Source organism: Sceloporus undulatus, chromosome 7 (genome assembly GCF_019175285.1).
Source record: "Sceloporus undulatus isolate JIND9_A2432 ecotype Alabama chromosome 7, SceUnd_v1.1, whole genome shotgun sequence".
Classification (NCBI taxonomy): Eukaryota; Metazoa; Chordata; class Lepidosauria; order Squamata; family Phrynosomatidae; genus Sceloporus; species Sceloporus undulatus.
The window spans coordinates 25,478,693-25,496,934 of NC_056528.1; the positions used below are offsets into that span (position 1 = coordinate 25,478,693).

Sequence of the window (18,242 nt, forward strand, 5' to 3'; positions counted from 1 at the left end):
CTGGAAGGAGTGGGTAAGGCACACCCAGCTTGCATTGCCCTTTTAAGAGTTGTCACTCCTCCCTAATCCACACAAACCCACAAAAAGCTTGTCTTGTGCAACCCAGTTGCTACTAACCTTTGGATAGGATGGGTCCTTTCGGCTGTAGGTCGGCAAGGCTGGTCTGACCCCTGTCATCCGGAGCCAGCCTGACCTGGCTCCTTAAACCCGAATTCCCACAACCAGGAGACACCCGTGTTGGCTTCCTTTTCCTTGCAGGCTTGCCAACATGGGGCTCTACTCGGCTTTGGGTGCCATCGCCTTGTACCTCTCCGCCTTCCCTATTTCTTACCTGTTCAACAGCCTGGCAGCCATGGAGCAGTGAGTACCATGTGAATGCAACCTGTGTGCAAGTTTTTCTGGCTTTCTCTACTCTCCATTCATTGCTTTTTCAACTTTCTTTTGGGGAAAGGGAAGAGGAATCTTGGAAGTGTTTGGAAAGCTGGACACAGGGGTTTGCCCTGTTTGCAAAGGGTTTGGAGGGACGTTGTTTGCCTTCAAGTCGTTTTTGACTGAAGGTGAACCTATCATGAGGTTTTATCAGACCATGATCCTAAGGTGTTCATGAAGCATAAATGTATTATGTGTTTAGACTTGGGTCCCGTCTCCAAAATAGCTCCAAAATGCAAAACACTTCTGGTCCCAAGCGTTTCGGATAAAGACGACTCAACCTGCGCCATCCTCTGAACTGAGTCTCAGAAAGTTTTCTCTGTCAGCCACAGTTTTCCTCTTCTGTAAAATGGGCCTAATGGGTCTCCTTAGGGTTGCCATGAATTGGGCAAAATTTGAAGGCACACAACAACATCCAGGTAAATAGAATATACAGTCCTGCTGTGCGATTCCACCTATAAACTAAGTTCCATACCAAAAATATATATATGAATTACGGAAATGCCAATTCCTAGACCACGAATGTTGGTTTCGGTGCCAAAGCTGAGCTCTGGGCCATAGGCAGAAAGAAAATCCGCACACGTTGTACGCTTGATCTTTGGAATCGCCGGCTTTCTAAAAATGCACACATGCAACCACACACATAACACTTTCCTTATCCTTGCCAGTCTTGTTCATCTTGACCCTGTCTCGGCTTTGCTGCAGACATAGGAACTGTTGTTGAATGATTACGGCTAAAAATACCATCCCGGCAGCTGCCAACTTATCTGTGCCTTGGTATTTTGCCCACTGGCATCCTAAGAGAGGCTGCACTCTGGTTTTAGAAAAAGAAATAGATTTGTTTTTACCTGTATATTTACCTGTATTACTGAGGTTTTTGAAAAGGGGAGAAGAGACAATAGGATGCAGTAATTGAAAGGTTGCAGGGTATTATCCACACTGAAGAAATAAAGCAGTTTGATACCGCTTTAACTGTCTTTTCTGTACTGTTCTTTTGGCTTCATCTTATGGAATCCTGGGATTTGCAGTTTGTTGCGGCGCTGGAGCTCTATGACCAAGAAGGTGAAATAGCTCACCAAACTACAAATCCCAGAATGAGCCTTGAGCCTTGAGCTGTGGCTGTTAAAGCGGTGTCAAACTGCACAACTTCTGCAGTCTAGATGCAGCCTTAGACTCTGAGGGACCAGGGTTCAAAAATCCTCTTGACCATGGTGATCTTGGGCAAGTCACACTCTTTCAGCCTCAGAAGATGGCGATGGCAAACCCTCCTATGAGGAAACTTGCCAAGAAAACCCCATGATAGGTTGCCGTAAGGTGGAAACGACTTGAACCACAACAATGAAGGTTGCCTGAGTGAAAGTTTCCATTCTTGGGGGTACAATGTGTGAAAGCATTCCTTTTTGGGGGGTGCAATGTCCATATTTTTCCAAGCTATAGCTCCCCCTGAGTTTATATTTGTCTTCAGATGCGGCCTCCTCTGGATTTTCTTCCTGTCCATTGTGCCAATGCTTAGCTCCAAAATCCCCCCCAACAATGAACATTTGACTCAGCCTTTACTCAGGGTTGTGGGGTGAACCCTGGACGGACGGCTCCAACAATGTGTGAGCCAGACAGACTTTGAACCCACCTCTGTGTAGAAATTTGCACAATGTGCCGGCGGTCACAGGAAGCCACAAGGGCGTCTTTCCACCTCGATCTGTCACAAATGGGATTGATTCAATGAAAAGAAGCTCTTGAGTTTGCAAGTGGGACACTGCACATGCCTGGGTATATCTCTTAGAGGCTTTTCATTCATATGCCTTACATTGAAGTCGACTCAGTGCAGTGGCATCACTAGGGTTGGCATCACCTAATGTGGCAACTCATGGGGTCAGCCCTATCCATTGATACCCCATTTTTTGTTCTTGTTCTGTTCCTTCAAGTCATTTCTGACCTATGGTGACCCCAAAACAAACCTATCCTGGGGTTTTCTTGGCAGGATTAGTTCAGAGGAGGCCTCCCATTGCTTTCCCTGAGGCTGAGAGAGTGTGACTTGCCCAGGGTCACTCAGTGCGTTTCATGGTTGAGCTGGGAATCGAACCTTGGTCTCCAGAGTCCCAGTTCAACACTCAAACCATTACGCCACAGTGGCTGTCTAACCAAACCTTAGAGAATCCTTAGTCATGTTTTTTTGTACTAATGTTACTTAGAAATCGTAATTCCAATAGGAGTAGTGTCAGATTTTTTATCCACGGATTCAAGCATCCACGGCTTGAAAATACACTCCTCCCTGCGTTCTTGCAGTCTTTGGATTCATTTCCCTCACTTATGCGCGAGGGACAAATGAAGGGAGAATGAATGGGGCAGCATTTAATGGGGCTTGGGCATCCATGGATTTTGTTATCCGTGATGGATCCTGGAACCAAACCCCAGCGGCTACCAAGGACCCACTGTAATTAAAAAACGGACGGTGAAGCATAACACTAGAATATGCCAAGGAAGCTATCAGAAGCATCTTCAAAAAGGGGAAAAAAGAGGATCCCAACAATTATCGTCCAGTTAGTCTGACATCAGTACTAGGAAAGATTCTGGAGCAGATCATTAAACAGAGAGTCTGTGAACATCTAGAAGCCAATGCCATAATCACAAAAAGTCAACATGGGTTTCAGAGAAACAAGTCATGCCAGACAAATCTAATCTCTTTCTTTGATAAAATTACCAGCTTGGTAGATGAAGGGAATGCTGTGGATATAGTATATCTAGATTTCAGTAAGGCCTTTGACAGGGTTCCCCATGACATTCTCACAAACAAGCTTGTAAAATGTGGGCTGGACAAGGCAACTGTTAAGTGGATTTGTAATTGGTTGACCGGCCGAACCCAAAGGGTGCTCAACAATGGCACCTTTTCATCCTGGAGAGAAGTAACCAGTGGGGTCCCACAGGGCTCTGTCCTGGGCCCAGTGCTATTCAACATCTTTATCAATGACTTGGAGGAAAAAATTGGGGGAATACTTATCAAATTTGCAGATGACACTAAAGTAGGAGGAATAGCTAATACTCCAGAGGACAGGATCAAAATTCAAAATGACCTGAATAGACTAGAAAGCTGGGCCAGAGCTAACAGAATGAACTTCAACAGGGAGAAATGTAAGGTACTGCACTTAGGGCAAAAAAATGAAATGCACAGATATAGGATGGGAGACACCTGGCTTAAGGAGACAACATGTGAAAGGGATCTAGGAGTCCAAGTAGACCACAAGTTGAACATGAGTCAACAGTGTGATGCGGCAGCTAACAAGGCCAATGCGATTTTAGGCTGCATCAATAGAAGTATCGTATCTAGATCCAGGGAAGTAATAGTGCCACTATATTCTGCTCTGGTCAGGCCCCACCTGGAATATTGTGTCCAGTTCTGGGCGCCACAATTCAAAAAGGACATTGAGAAACTGGAGCGTGTCCAAAGGAGGGCGACTAAAATGGTGAAAGGTCTGGAAACCTTGCCCTATGAGGAACGACTCAGGGAGCTGGGGATGTTTAGCCTGGAGAAGAGAAGGTTAAGAGGTGATATGATAGCCCTATTTAAATACTTGAAGGGATGTCATATTGAGGAGGGAGCAAACTTGTTTTCTGCTGCTCCAGAGACTAGGACCCGGAGCAATGGATGCAAGCTACAGGAAAAGAGATTCCACCTCAACATTAGGAGGAATTTCCTGACAGTAAGGGCTGTTCGACAGTGGAATGCACTTCCTCGGAGTGTAGTGGAGTCTCCCTCCTTGGAGGTCTTCAAACAGAGGCTGGATGGCCATCTGTCGACGATGCTTTGATCTGGATTTCCTGCATGGCAGGGGGTTGGACTGGATGGCCCTTGCGGTCTCTTCCAACTCTATGATTCTATGATTCTATGATTCTATCTCCTCCAACCGTACTGAGCATGGATTCGTCTTAGGTTTTCTGGCGTCCAACCTATTTTAATGGAATGCAGGTGAACATCAGCCTGTTTCTGCCCAAAAGCAGATGTTCAGGTAGCAGTGGTGTCACCCTTTTGTAGGTGTCACCCAGCGTAATCCAAATCCCTCGCATGCCCCTTGTGACACCCCTGTTAGATGACAGATATCAGCAAAAATAACTGCAAATTGCAAACCAGGTCTGTGCAAACATGCTGATTTATTTCTGGCTCCTTCCCCTCACCCTGTCAACCCTGAGTGATAAGGAACGATGCCCAGCCTTCCCCGCTCAGTAGCATTTCCGGTGGACGATGTACGGGCCATGCTCCTGGTATTGCTCTCTCCTGACCCAACACGGCTGGAAATTTTTCAGGGAGGCCAAAATGGACCCTCCCGTCCAGACGGAGTATTGCCTCAAGGGGATGGCTGTGACTTTCACTTTGGTGTTGGTGGCCACGCCTGTCATGATGTCATGCGTAAACCTCTTTTCAAAGCCCTCGAAGAGGGAGGACCCTCCGCACAAAAGAATGTTTTCATACATTTCCTTTCTGGATTCTTCGGGGACTTTCCGCAGACTTTTTTGGGCCATCCCATGGACTCCTTGAAGAGAAAGTCCAGGGGTCTGCGGCGGGTGAAACAATATCTCTGGACATTGGAACCTCTCTTTTCCTAAAGTGATCATCTGGCCATCGGGCAACTGGTAGTCCATCATGTAGTCCCTCTTGGGACGGGTCCATTCGCTATCGAAATCCAAGGCAACATAACAGCACTTGTGCTTGATGTCTTCAATAACATCCAGCATCCTGTCGTCAAAGTAATGCCCCATGTCCCTTAAGAGGTCCATCAAAAAGGATGTCATGTTGATCCCAGCTATGTCCATCCTTTCCGTAGCATGTGGCAGGTTGTACCCTTGGTGGACGGGCACAGTGTGGGTCACGGCGTGGCCTGTGTCTACCACAAGCCCACTAATTTTGCCATGGGCATAGACGGACAACACCGACTGGTAGGCCACGTACATCCCTGGGGAGTTGAGCGATTCAAAGACCACCTCCACCAGTTTCTCTCTGTTTGTGGTTGGACAGAGGGGAGGATCAGACATGAGAAGGGCATGGTCTTCTGGGTGGACATTGAGCTCGTGGAAGAGGTGCCTCCAAAGGGTTTCGGCTGCGTCCCAGTCGACGATGATTCCGTGTCTTACGGGCAAAATGAGCTCCAGATCGGATTCCAGCCGAGCCTGATCTCCAACAAACGTATCTGGCCTGTCTCTTCTGGTCCTCATAGACTTCTCCGTCGGGTGTCCAACCAATGTCCCGACGTACACTTCAGGGGTCTGTTGACCCGCAAACCCAGCTTTGCATGTGCCGGTCCCGGTGTCAATCACAACCGCTCCCGTCTTGACCGTACGGCCTCGTTTGGGGGTCTTGGACCGAGCCCGAACCGAACTTCTTTCACGGGAAGAGCTCCGAGATCCAGATGCGCCTACATTGTATCCTGGAGAAGGAGTCCTTGTTCTCATATGTCCTGGGCTGACCAGTCTTGGCTTAGGACTTTTGGAACGTGATGACCCCGAGCTTTTTGGCCGCATAGGACCCGGACTCGACATTTTGGTAACAAGGGGATCTACGGGCTTCTGATCCACAAGCTCAACCTGTGGTCTGCAACATCAGAGTGGATGGAGAGGAGCACTGAAGGCCTCATGGTTCCTCCCTCTGTTGTCACAAAGGAGAGCTGTGATCTCACATCCACATCTCAGAGGGGAGTTGACATCAGCTCTCGGCCAAGAGTTGTAAGTGGTTGGTCTGCCACTGTCTATGGAGATGAAGATGGACTTTTCCCCCTCTCCAGCCGAAAGTCTCTGGTTGAATGGAAGGGGGTTACAAAAATCTACACCCAGCCCTTCATATCCATGAATTCCTTATTCACAGATTCAACCATCCGTGGTTTGAAAATGTTAGTGTGTGTGTATATTCCAAAAAGTAAAGCTTGATTTTGCCATTTTCTATAAAAGGGACACCATTTTACTGTACCGTTGTATTTAATGGGACTTGAGCATCCACGGATTTTGGTATTCACGGGGGTCCCAAAACCCAACTTGGTGGATAACAAGGATCTGCTGTATTTCACTGCACCACCCTTGGGGCATACGAAGCCCTTTGGAGGGTCCGATGTGGCTGTTGAGACCCCCACAGACCTCCCTCCCATTAAAGCCCCCTGGGTTCCAGAACGTTTGTGCCTGAAAACCTGCATTCCAAAGGTGTAACCGTGCTGCAGAATGCAGGTTGACACCACTTTACCTGCCACGACTGTGTATCCTGTAGCATCCTGGGATTTGTAGCTTGGGGAGGTACTCAGCCTGGTCGGTCAGAGAGCGTTGATCCCTCACCAAATTACAGATCCCAGGATCTTGTAAGAGAGAATCATAGCAAACCGCTTTAATTCCGCAGCTCAGCCGTGAAATCCATTGGGTGGTTTGGGGCAAGTCATATACTCTCAACTTCAGAGGGAGGCAATGGCAAATCCTCTCCGGACAAATCTTGCTGAGAAAACCCCATGATAGGTTTACCTTAGGGTCGATGGGAGTTGGAATTGACTTGAAGGCACATAACAACAAGTGGCTACAAGTGTGACGTAGCAGGAACCCAGTGGCCTCATTGCTGTTTACAAATAAATCGCTGTGTGATCTGAATCGATGGATCGATTCGACAGTGGAGTGTGTTTCCCACTCCATTTGCCTTGATTGCATTTTCCCCCTCTAAAATAATCCACTTGTGGTTCACATTCATGAACGAATCAATTCAAAATGGACCCGTGCAGATTGGGGTGGGATTACAACCAGATAAAATACAGTTATCGATACCAATAAACAATACAATTATAATCAACAATAATAATTCCAAACCAAATTGCGATCTGGTTTAAAAGGTGGTGGGAATGAGGCCAATGAAGGCATTCCCAAAGCAATAGTTGTGTTAGTCTCTCATAGCCTCAAAAGGCAAATGGAGCTGCTAGGAGAGAGAATCAAGCAGTGACTTTGAGATTAACTGGTTTATTTCTGCATACATTAAATCCGCAGAATTTCACAGACATTAAATCCATTTTTTCAGACGCATTTGGTGGAGGACGATGTTACAGCCCAGGGCATTTTAAGTACAATGATGCCGCTGTGGGACCGAGAGGCTAAGAGATGTTCCCAAATTCCAAGCCATGATAAATAAAAGCAAAGGATTGAAGGAATATAGGAAATCACAATGCAAGGGGTTGGGTTGTGGTTTTTTTTTTTTTTGCATTTCACTTGATGCAAAGCACATTCAGCATTTCCTAAGCAAACATTGATGCCTCCTCTTGATTTTGCTCAGTTTAGTTGCAGCAAACTGCGTGCCTCCCCCTTGAAAGAGGAAAGGATGCTGTCCTTTGACAGCTTCCCTTTGCAAATGGGTGGATCAGGAGTCCTGGGAAACCTATAATCTGGAGCTGAGTCGGTTCAGGGATTCCTATTTCCCAGGTCAGGTCTGCATTGCAGCTGTAATATGCCATGCAGTCGCCAATTCTCCTTGAAAATTGGCAGCTCCAGCAAAACTCCTCTTTGCACACTCAGCTGTGGCTGGGCTGGAGGTTTTGGGCGCATACAGTTTTCAGGGATTGCTGCCTCTTGTGTGCAGAAAGGCCCAGCCGTTGGCATACACACAAGCTTTGCATGTGCAACAAGATCCTGGGTTTGATCCCTGGCACTTTCCCATCATGAAGGCATAAGGTCCTGCGAGCCTTTGCCGGTCGGAGCAAATATTGAATTAGATGGAATTTGTCTAATTCGTCAGTTGGATGGGATGGAATTGGTCCAGTTTAAAGCAACGTCTGATGCTGAATGCCAGTGGTGTGTTTCCATATGGATTGAAAAATTGGGACATTTAGGAGTGGAATCCCAGGAAATCACCCTCCGACATTTCTGGGACATATGATGCCAATGAGGCCAAGGTTGCCCAAGTTTATTAATGCTTATTAATTGATAAAAATGTCTTCTCCTATTGGCAGGACAGCAAGGAGAGAACCATTCTAGGAAGGGAGTTTCCAAGCCGGGATTTGAACCCTGGTCTCCAGACATAAATTGTTTCCGACTTATGGCCACCATAAGGCAAACCTATCATGGGGTTTTTAGAGCAAGATTTGTTCAGAGGAGTTTGCCATTGTCATCCTCTGAGGCTGAGAGAGTAAGGTGACCCAAAGGGTTTCCATGTCCGAGCCGGGATTCGATCCTTGGTCTCCAGAGTTGTAGTCCAGTGCTCTAACCACTACACCCCATGTTCCTCATACCTAAAAACAGGCTTCGCCTGGGCCCAGAACCTGACAGCATAAGCAATTGTATTGGACTACAGCTTCCATCACTCCCCACCAGCAGAGGAACCTGTCTATGGACTTCGAGAAGCCCATTTCTTATGGACTACGACTTCCATCAGGCTGGTGGCGGCACCTACAATTCCTGTGCTGGTGGGGGATGATGGATGCTGTAGTCCAACACAAATGCATTTGGAAACCTGGGTTGTCAGGTTCTGGGACCATTGGTTACATATGAATTTAAACATTATACACTCATTCACCCTTGATTGGCTATTCCAACATACGTCTCTATCCCTCGTGGGGTATATCCTTCAACCCAAGTGTTATCTATACATTGAGTTTCATTGTCTCCAAACTGTCTCTTGCAATAGTTCCTTTATTGGGGTTTATTTGGGTCTGAGCCATTTCCAAATTGTTTTACATCCCAGATAAGAGGATTTGACCATGACCTGAATGAATCCCATCATCCTGGCATTTCGGTACTATAATTTTCAACTCCTGAGCATAAGTATTACTATATTTTCTTGCATCGTGAGCCAGCTTTCGGATGTCCTAAAGGCAAAAGCCAGAAATGAATAATTCATTAATCATTAGCAAGCTTTGGTTTTTCTTTTAACAAAATATTTCATTAAAAAATAATGTTTGCACTCCAGTGTGTGTCTCTATAACGTTCCCGGTTACAAATGCTTTGCTTGTCAGATCCGCTTTGGGGCTTTTGGCTGGTTTTATTGTTTGGACCTGAGCCTGGGAAAGTTACTTTTTTTAGATGACAGTTCACTGTGAATCCCATAGGCAGGGGATTTTGGTAATCCCACTCCAGAAAAAGTAACTTTTCGATCTCTCTCCTTTCTCTAGCCCTTTGGCCGTCATGACTGCTGGTTTCGGAGTCCTGTTGTTCTTGTTTGCTCTGGTCTACCTTCCAAACCGCTCGCAGGATCCTCTTTTCTATGGTAAGATGATTCTTTTTTCCTTACTTATTTATGTTTTATCCTGTTTTTCTCCCTCTTGCACTCAAATGGGATTCAAGGAAGCTGATACTAAAAGGAATAAAACAGACCCCGGTAGAAAACATAAAACAGATAAAGTGTCTGCCTCTCATCTAGCTCTCAGTTTATCCATTATCTATCTATCCCTTTATTATCTCTCTTTCTCTCGGTCTGTCTCTCGGTCTACCTACCTATCTATTGTCTGTCTCTATCATATCTCTCTCTTACTGTCTATCTGACTATCTTCTATCTGTCTCTATCTATCTTCTGTCTCTGTCTTTCTCTTTGTTTGTCTTTCTCTCTAGCTATCTCTGTCTGTCTTTGTCCGACTGTCTTCCATCTGTCTTTCTATCTGTTTATCTACCTCTCAATGTCTATCTACCTCTGTCTGTTTGTCTGTCTGTCTATCTGTTTCTCTCTCTCTCTCTCTCTCTCTCTCTCTCTCTCTCTCTCTCTAGCTATTTCTGTCTGGCTGACAGTCTTCCATCTGTTTCTCTATCAGCCTTTCTATCAGCCTTTCTATTTGTCTATCTACCTCTCCATCTCTCTCTCTCTCTCTCTCTATCTTATGTCTATCTGTTTATCTTTCTTTTTGTCTATCTCTCGCTTTCTTGATCTCTCTGTATCTCTTGTCTGTCTGTCTATTTCTCTCTCTTTGTCTTTCTCTCTCTCTTGATATCTCTATCTATCTATCTGTCTGTCTATCTATCTATCTATCTATCTATCTATCTATCTGACAGTCTTCCATCTCTGTCTCCCTCTTTCTGTCCATATCTATCTCTATCTATCTATCTATCTATCTATCTATCTATCTATCTATCTATCTATCTATCTATCTATCTAATTTGTTAGTTATGTTTCTGTCCTGTCACCCCTCTAGTGAGGCTCAAGGTGGCTTATGTTATTGCCCTCCTTAGTAATTTCCCCCACTTTTACCCTCACAAGAACCCATGGTGTCTTTATTACTGACTTTCTGTCTTTATACCCCACTCGAATCCAGATCTGGGTCTGAGCCTCGAACCCAGATCTGCCCAAACCCTAAACCAGCCATTGCACCCTGCTGACTGGCGCTCTAAAGAGCAGACATAGCCAGGAGCTTATGAAGAGCTTCCTTGCAGGATCCAAAGAGGAGATGGCACAAATATATCCTCAGTTCTTTTAAACATGTACATGGCTCTCCACTTCAAGTCTATATAGAAATGGCAACTTTTCCTAAATGCACCCTTTTCCCTCTCGTCATCAGTATTTATGGTCTTTTCCTTCACTTCGGGGATTGATGCAGTCATCGCTTTGGAAGAAGACGGATATATCAACAACTACATGGGCTTCTACATGAGAGAGGTGTGTACTTGGGTGTCATAAAATATTAGGAGAAGCCTATTGTGGTGTCATGTATTGCCATGCTGCTTGGGGATGCTGGGTCATGCAGTCCAAGGATGCAACTTGGTTGCTATCGTAGGTTCGATTTTTATTCGTTGCTTGCTATATTTTATTATTTAATGTTAATATGTATTATGTTAAACGAATTTTATAGAATGTACACCTTAGGCAGGTTTATTTTTATTTTATTCTATTTTTAACTGATTGTATGTACAGCACTGTGTAAATTTACAGCATTTTATAAATAAAGCTTAATAATAATAATAATAATAATAATAATAATAATAATAATACACTCATCCCTCCATATTTGTGGCTTTGATGATTCATGGATTTGATTAATATGTTCTCTCTAGGAATCTCTAGGTCCCCCAGTGCAACTCTATGGTCAACTTTAACTAAAGGTCGCACTGGAAGACCTAGAGATTCCTAGAGAGGACACTCTACTAGGCCTTTGTAGGTTACAGTTTCCAGAATCCCACCATTGGCATGGCCATATTGGTTTCGGGGACTATGGGAATTGTCCCTTTCCCCCATTCTCTGAGTACCTAGATATTAAATATCTTTCCAATTTCCCCCCTCTCTTTACTAGGGTGAACCGTACCTTAGCACAGCCTATGGGATCATGATCTGCTACTGGGATGCGGTGATCCACTACGCCTTGTATCTCGCCATGATCATCGCTATTGCAGAAAGGTGAGGTGGAGGGGGAGAGAAAGCGAGGGATGCTAAGAGGGGAATGGAGGGGAGTAGTAACCATTATGGACTTGCCAGGGATTCAGCAGTAATACCGAGCGGAGAAGCACAGTGTCGCAGTTTTTGCACTGGACTATGACTCTACAGACCTGGGTTCAAATCCCAGCACAGCCATGTAGAACCACTGGCCAACCTTGTGCAAGTCGCACTCTTTCGGCCACAAAGGATGGCACTGTCGCACCTCCCTGAACCAATCTCACCAAGAAAATCTCGCTTTAGGGTGGCCATAAATCAGAAATGACTTGAAAGCACCCAGCAACAACAACGGTGCCGTAAGAGGTTGGCCTGGATCAATAAGGAGTTTTTGCAGAAGAAAGTAAAAAAAAGAAAGTAAATTGACAAATAATCTTTAGTTAACATATATCTAAAACATATATTTACTATACGAATATTTACCATGTTAGTATATATGCATTAACTAAATTACCCTTGAAGTATTGGTACCTCCATTTCTTTTTTTCCTCCTGCATTCTATCCAAAGAAAGAAGAAGAGAATAAATATTGAGGGGTCCAAAAAAGTGACCCTAAAATACCCTAAAAACCTGTTTGCAGAATGCAAAGGCAAGCAAAGGGATAGAAAACGAAGGATACTAAGAAAGGAATGGAATAAAACAGTGCAAAAGTGGGCATGGCTGGCCATTGTGCCAGGACTTGGACACGCTTCTCTGTGCCACCAACTTTTGCAGCAGGTCCTCTTATCTCCCCAATGATGAGTATATATTTTTTAATTCTCTTTTCAGAAAGAGTTACCGGAATATTGGCCTCTACTGGGTTGGATCTCTCATGATGAGCCTCGTCGTTTTTCTGCCAGGCAACGTCATTGGTAAGCCATTTTTGTCACAGGTAATAAAAGGAGGAAGGGCTCCTACACCTTTAGCCATAGCTTCCTCCTTAAATGCCCTCTTCATCATGGCCTAATATAAGGTGCAGAAACCCTATACCTTTTAAGGGAAATGATTTTGGTTTTAAAGCCGGGAAGCTGTGTGATGAGTGTGATGTGATATATATATATATATATATATATATATATATATATATATATATAGTGTAATTATGTGTATTAATTTAAGGATGGGGGATAAGGGATTTATGTATTGGTTTATGTATGTATATACAGTATGTATTTTATTTATGTGTCTTATGTCGTCACCCGCCTCACTCCTTTCGGAGAGGTGGGATATAAATTAAACTTTATTATTATTATTATTATTATTATTATTAAAAACACTTCCTCTCAGGTACATTACAGCTTGTATAACTAACATTTGGCACTAGGAGCATAAAAAAGTATAGTGGGTCCTTAGTATCTGCTGGGGTTTGGGTCCAGGATCTTCCATGGATACCAGAATCGGTGAATATATATGTATGTATCAAACGAAAGAAGCAGATTTTGAAAATGTAATGCTTTTGAATTTGTCCTTTGGACTACAGCTCCCAGTGGGCAGGTTGGCTGCAGGGTTCTGGGAGATGTAGTGCAAAAAGACAGCATTCCAAACTGGGCTGGCCAGTTGTATGGGTCATTTTACTTACTGGTATGAATTCAGAAGCCGGTGTCTTTTTGCAGGGAAATACGGTTCTGAAGTCCGTCCTGCTTTCCTGCTCAATATTCCCTACCTACTCATCCCCATCTGGGCTGGGATGCGGATCTTCGCCCAGCCCAAGAATTCGGTCCTGGTGACGGCTGATCAGGTACCAAAGAAGAGCCAGGTTTGCTTCGGGGTGCATCTGCACCATAGAAATAATCCAGTTCGACATAACTTTAAGTGCTGTAGTTCCATTCTAGGGAATTCTGGGAAGCGGATGCAGCTACACTGCAGAAATGATGCAGTTCGACACCACTTTAATTTCCATCCATATGGAATCCTGGGATTTTTAGTCTTTACAAGGCCTCCTCTGCCAAAGAGTGCCAGTCCTCCACCAAAGTACCAATCCCAGGATTCGGGAGGATGGAGCCATGGCAGTTAAAGTGCTGTCAAACTGCATTATTTCTACAGTGTAGATGCATCCTAGGTCTACCTAGTTTGAAAGTGATGAAAATGAAAGGAAAAGTGGTGGCCAGTGTGAATGCATCCTAGGTCTACTTAGTTTGAAAGTAGTCAGATGGCCTTTCTGCCATTGGTTTGCTCCAGCCTTTGCCAATCAGACAGGTCTTGTATATGGAGGCTCTGTGTAGCCACTCCTAAGTGCTAATAGATTTTTACTCCACAAGGAGACATATCTAGGGGTAGCTGTAAGGCCATATGGCATAGAACAATATCATCCAAACTCCACAAGACAGTGATGCCTCTTTCAACCAACCAAAATGCCCATTGTACTTACTGTAAGCTTTTGAAGCAACCCAAAGGCTCGAGTCCAGAGTCACAGTCCATCTGTCCATAGTCCACAGAGTCATAGTTCTGGCAAGAGAGAGGTAATGCAAACATTCCTCTTGCCTCCGTTTCCAAAATTTCCAAATTGCACAATTTCATACTTGGCACGCGAGTGGAGATTTCACGACTTGCTTTTCCTTCCCTCCTGTTTTGCTTGTCGCTTGTGGAAAGATTGCTGAGGAACAGCGCAAGACCTTGCTCCAGCGCCCTTGGGATTTGGGATTAGTGGGATTCCTCCTTTTTGCCGTGATCTTCACACTTTTCCGAGGACTGGTGAGCATCCGATGTCTCTTTGTCACAAGGATGATGCTGGAAGGAACCAGAAAATGATGGAAAGATAGAAAGATAGAGGAAATAGAAGGATTTCAGATGAGATGGGGAAGATGGTGTTAGGCAAAATACAAGAAGGTATAAAGAGGTAGGCTAAGGAAGGAGAGATAGGGGAAGAAAGAAGATGTAAGGATTGTGCTGCACAGAGAGGCAGAATATATTATTATTATTATTATTATTATTATTATTATTATTATTATTATTAATTATGTGAGATATTTTTGTATGTGTATGTACAGTGGATCCTTACCTTATCTGGGGAATCCATTCTGGACCCCCCCTGCTTAAGGTGAAAAATGCATATGCTCGAGCCCCATTGAATATAATGGGGCTTGTGTTCACAGGTGCGCAGAGAACACGCGCCATTCATTCTTTTGCCGTGAACTGAGGAAAATACATTTGTGTGGTTTTAGGTCGTTCTGGATTGCCCCTCCGAAATGTGCTTCGACTACATTTACCAGCAAGAACCATACCTGCGTGACCCAGTGGCCTACCCCAAAGTCCAGGTGAGTCCAGATGACCAAGCAACCATTTTGTTTCGGAGGAGAGTGCCTCCTTTAGTGGCTGTTGCATAGGACTGTCCTGTTTTGGAAAGCAAACCAGATTCATAGCAAGAAAGCACTCAAAGCATTAACAGGGAAAGAATCAGAGCTCACCCAAAGCATCGGCTGAGAAGCAGAGATAGTCCAGTCCTATCCAAGTTGCCCATCTTTCAGCAACTAGCCCAGACAGGCAGTCCAAAGAGTAATCCAGAAGAACAGTCAGGCATCCAAGCTGAGTTCAAGGCAAATGGTATGGGAACATGGCACCAGCATTGTTTCTCCCGAGAAAGGTCGGTTATCAGCAACATTCATCCATAGGAGGTCCTGGGATGTTTATAGTCCTCCTGGGTCTCTCAGGTGCTCCAGGAAGGCCAGAAATAACCTAGTGGGCATAGTGACTTTAATATGATTTTATAAGGTTGATGTTGTATGTATGTATTTTATTATTGTATTTATTATTGAAATTTCTTTACTGTTATAAACCGTCTCGATCCACAAATGGAGCTCAGGCAGACTCTGGACTATTGCCTTGCTGTGCATGCAACCATCCCTTTCTCTTTCTCTTCCTAGATGCTGGTGTTCCTCTTTTACGGCCTGCCATATTTCTGCATCTGCATCTATGGGTTACTCTTTCCTGGTTCCAGGTGGATGCCGGATTGGGCCCTGATTTGTGCCGGTGCCATTGCCCAGGTGATGTTGCCGAATCTGACACAGCGACAGCGAAATGGCCAACTGTTTAGGGATCGCATTGTTGTTGTTGTGTGCCTTCAAGTTGTTTCCGGCTTACGGCAACCCATCGTGGGGTTTTCTCGGGCTGAGAGAATGTGACTCACGCAAGATGACCCAGTGGGTTTTCATGGCCGAGCGTGGAATTGAACCCAGAGTTGTTCAATAATTTAATTGTATTTTATTGTGGATGGGAGGGTTAGGGATATAATGGTAATAAGTGATTATTGTGTTTTTGGAGGTTTTAGTGTTAGCCACTCTGATCTTTTGGAGAAGTGGGATATAAATATATTATTATTATTATTATTATTATTACACCACGCAGGCTCTAAATCACAGCATCTTGAGAAAGTTTGCTCTGCTTTTCTTTGCTAAAAATGTAGCACCAAACTTTGCAGCTTGTCAAACGCCGCCTGATTTAATCTAGCAGAGGCTTTCTGAGATGCGCAAAGCCTTGGCAAAGCTTACTTCCTCAGAAATAAATCCCACCGTAGGATCGGCTCACACTGATGCATGCAGCTCGGTCCTATGCCCGAAATACTAATTAGAGACATGCACAAGTCATGCTACTCAACAGGGTCAAAAAGTCACCATTTTGCACGATGGATGGATTGTGCTGAAAGTGGGGGTGTGCAAATGGCATGTTCCTCGGTGCCTTGTCTTTGCAAGATTCGCATTGTTTGTTGCAGGCATGCATCCTCTGCTTTGCGATCCCTGGTCTCCCAGAGTCCTAGTCCTACACTCAAAGCACTATACCTCCAATCCATGCAAGTCTATAATCACGTTATCTTTATACTTTATTTTCCAGGCTCAATTCTCTCATGTTGGATCTTCCCTTCACCAACGCACCCCTTTCCCGTATCGAACCCCGGAAGGAGCATGGTGGACCGTCGTCCTCTCCAATGTTATCTACGCACTGGGACCTCACCTACTTGCTTACCGCTGTCTCCGAAACCCAGCTTTTTTCAGCCACCAGGTTTCTCGAGACGAGGACAAGAAAACCCAATGATTCACACCATCTGCTCCATTACGCTGGTTGCAGATCAGATCACATTGGTGCAAACCTGGTTCTGCAAGGTTTGAAATATTGCAGAAGGCTTCAGGACCACTCCACAGCATCCCTGGAGCCTGTTTTTCTTTTTGTCTCTACAGCAAATGTTGAAATTTGCTCTTTTGAAACAAACTGATTTCCAAAGAAGGTGGAAAGGGAAGTGAATAGTTGTGCCTTTGACTTGTTTCCGACTTAGGACAACTCCAAGGCAGGTCTATCATGGGGTTTTCTTAGCAAGATTTCTTTACAGGAGGTTTGCCTTCGCCTTCTTCCAAGGATGAGAGAGAGTGACTTATCCAAGGGTCACCCTGGGTTTCATGGCTAAGCTGGGATTCGAACCCTGGTCTCTGGAGTCGAAACATATAACAAAAAAGATGCCTGGGCATGTTTACACAGCCACAAGTCAGTTTTCCAAAACGATTTGGGGTTCAAGAGGTACACACCAGTGAGAGACAGACATCCGAAGTGCATCATAATAGTCATGTCAACAAGCTGGCACTTGTGATCTAGGACTCTATTTTCAATGTAAAGGGAAAGGGACAATTTTACAAACTGTTATTCACAGAGTAACAGTCCTGTGGAGATACTCAAGTAAGTCCTTATTTTAAAAAATAAAATAAAATCAATTTATATACTACTTTTAAATTGGCTTGCTTCTTGCGAAGTTGTGTGATTGGCAAGATATGAGAATGCAACTTGTCGTTTCTGCTCTCCCAGATCCAGGAGGCTGCGTGGACTCTGCCTTGGTGCTTTCAAAGGCGGTGGCAGGATTGGGCATGAAAAACAATCCCAGTGACAGGATCAGGCCCTTGGGATTGGTGGAGGGGCCTTTAGCAGATTATAAAGCTGGTCCGCAACTGACAAAATGAATTTCAACAGGGAGGGATGTAGGATGCTACATTTGGGCAGTGAAAAGGAAATGCGCAGATATAGGATGGGGGACACCTGGCTTGACAACGGTACACTCAAAAGGGATCTAGGAATGTTAGTAAACCATAAGTTGAACATGAGTTAACAGTATGATGCGGCAGCTAAAAAGGCCAATGCAATTCTAGGCTGCATCAATAGAAGTATAGTGTCTAGATCAAGGGAAGTAATAGTGACACTCTATTCTGCTTTGACCAGGCCTCACCTGAATATTTGGTCCAGTTCTGGCCACACTTCAAGAAGGATGTAGGCAAGCTGGACTATGTCCAGAGTAAGGCCAACAAAATGGTGGAAGATCTGGAAACCAATAAGCAGAAAGCGATGTAGCACCTTGATACCTGAATGATGTTACACTCCATTTCCAGTATTCTTCATCCCCAGGAGCGGGTCTTTTGTAATGCTCAGGAGTCTTGCAAGTCAATCCCACATACTTAGGGACCACTTCTCAGGACTTTGCACCTGATATTCCTAAGCTAAGCAGGGACATCCCT

General features: G+C 44.6%; 2 protein-coding genes across 2 annotated transcripts; one reads left to right on the forward strand and one right to left on the reverse strand.

Annotated features, from left to right (window-relative positions):
* The first annotated feature begins 90 nt into the window (after positions 1–90).
* On the forward strand, positions 91–17,469 carry TM6SF2 (transmembrane 6 superfamily member 2). Its single transcript, XM_042480444.1, has 10 exons — positions 91–360; positions 9,540–9,634; positions 10,914–11,011; positions 11,643–11,746; positions 12,547–12,629; positions 13,371–13,495; positions 14,347–14,448; positions 14,919–15,011; positions 15,618–15,737; positions 16,582–17,469. The coding sequence occupies exons 1-10, from the start codon at positions 269–271 to the stop codon at positions 16,780–16,782; spliced, it is 1,113 nt and encodes a 370-aa protein (XP_042336378.1). The 5' UTR covers positions 91–268; the 3' UTR covers positions 16,783–17,469.
* Positions 4,554–6,043, reverse strand: ACTL9 (actin like 9). The gene has a single exon (XM_042480443.1). It carries the CDS (start codon positions 5,953–5,955, stop codon positions 4,642–4,644), a length of 1,314 nt encoding a protein of 437 aa, XP_042336377.1. The 5' UTR covers positions 5,956–6,043; the 3' UTR covers positions 4,554–4,641.
* Positions 17,470–18,242: the final 773 nt, after the last annotated feature.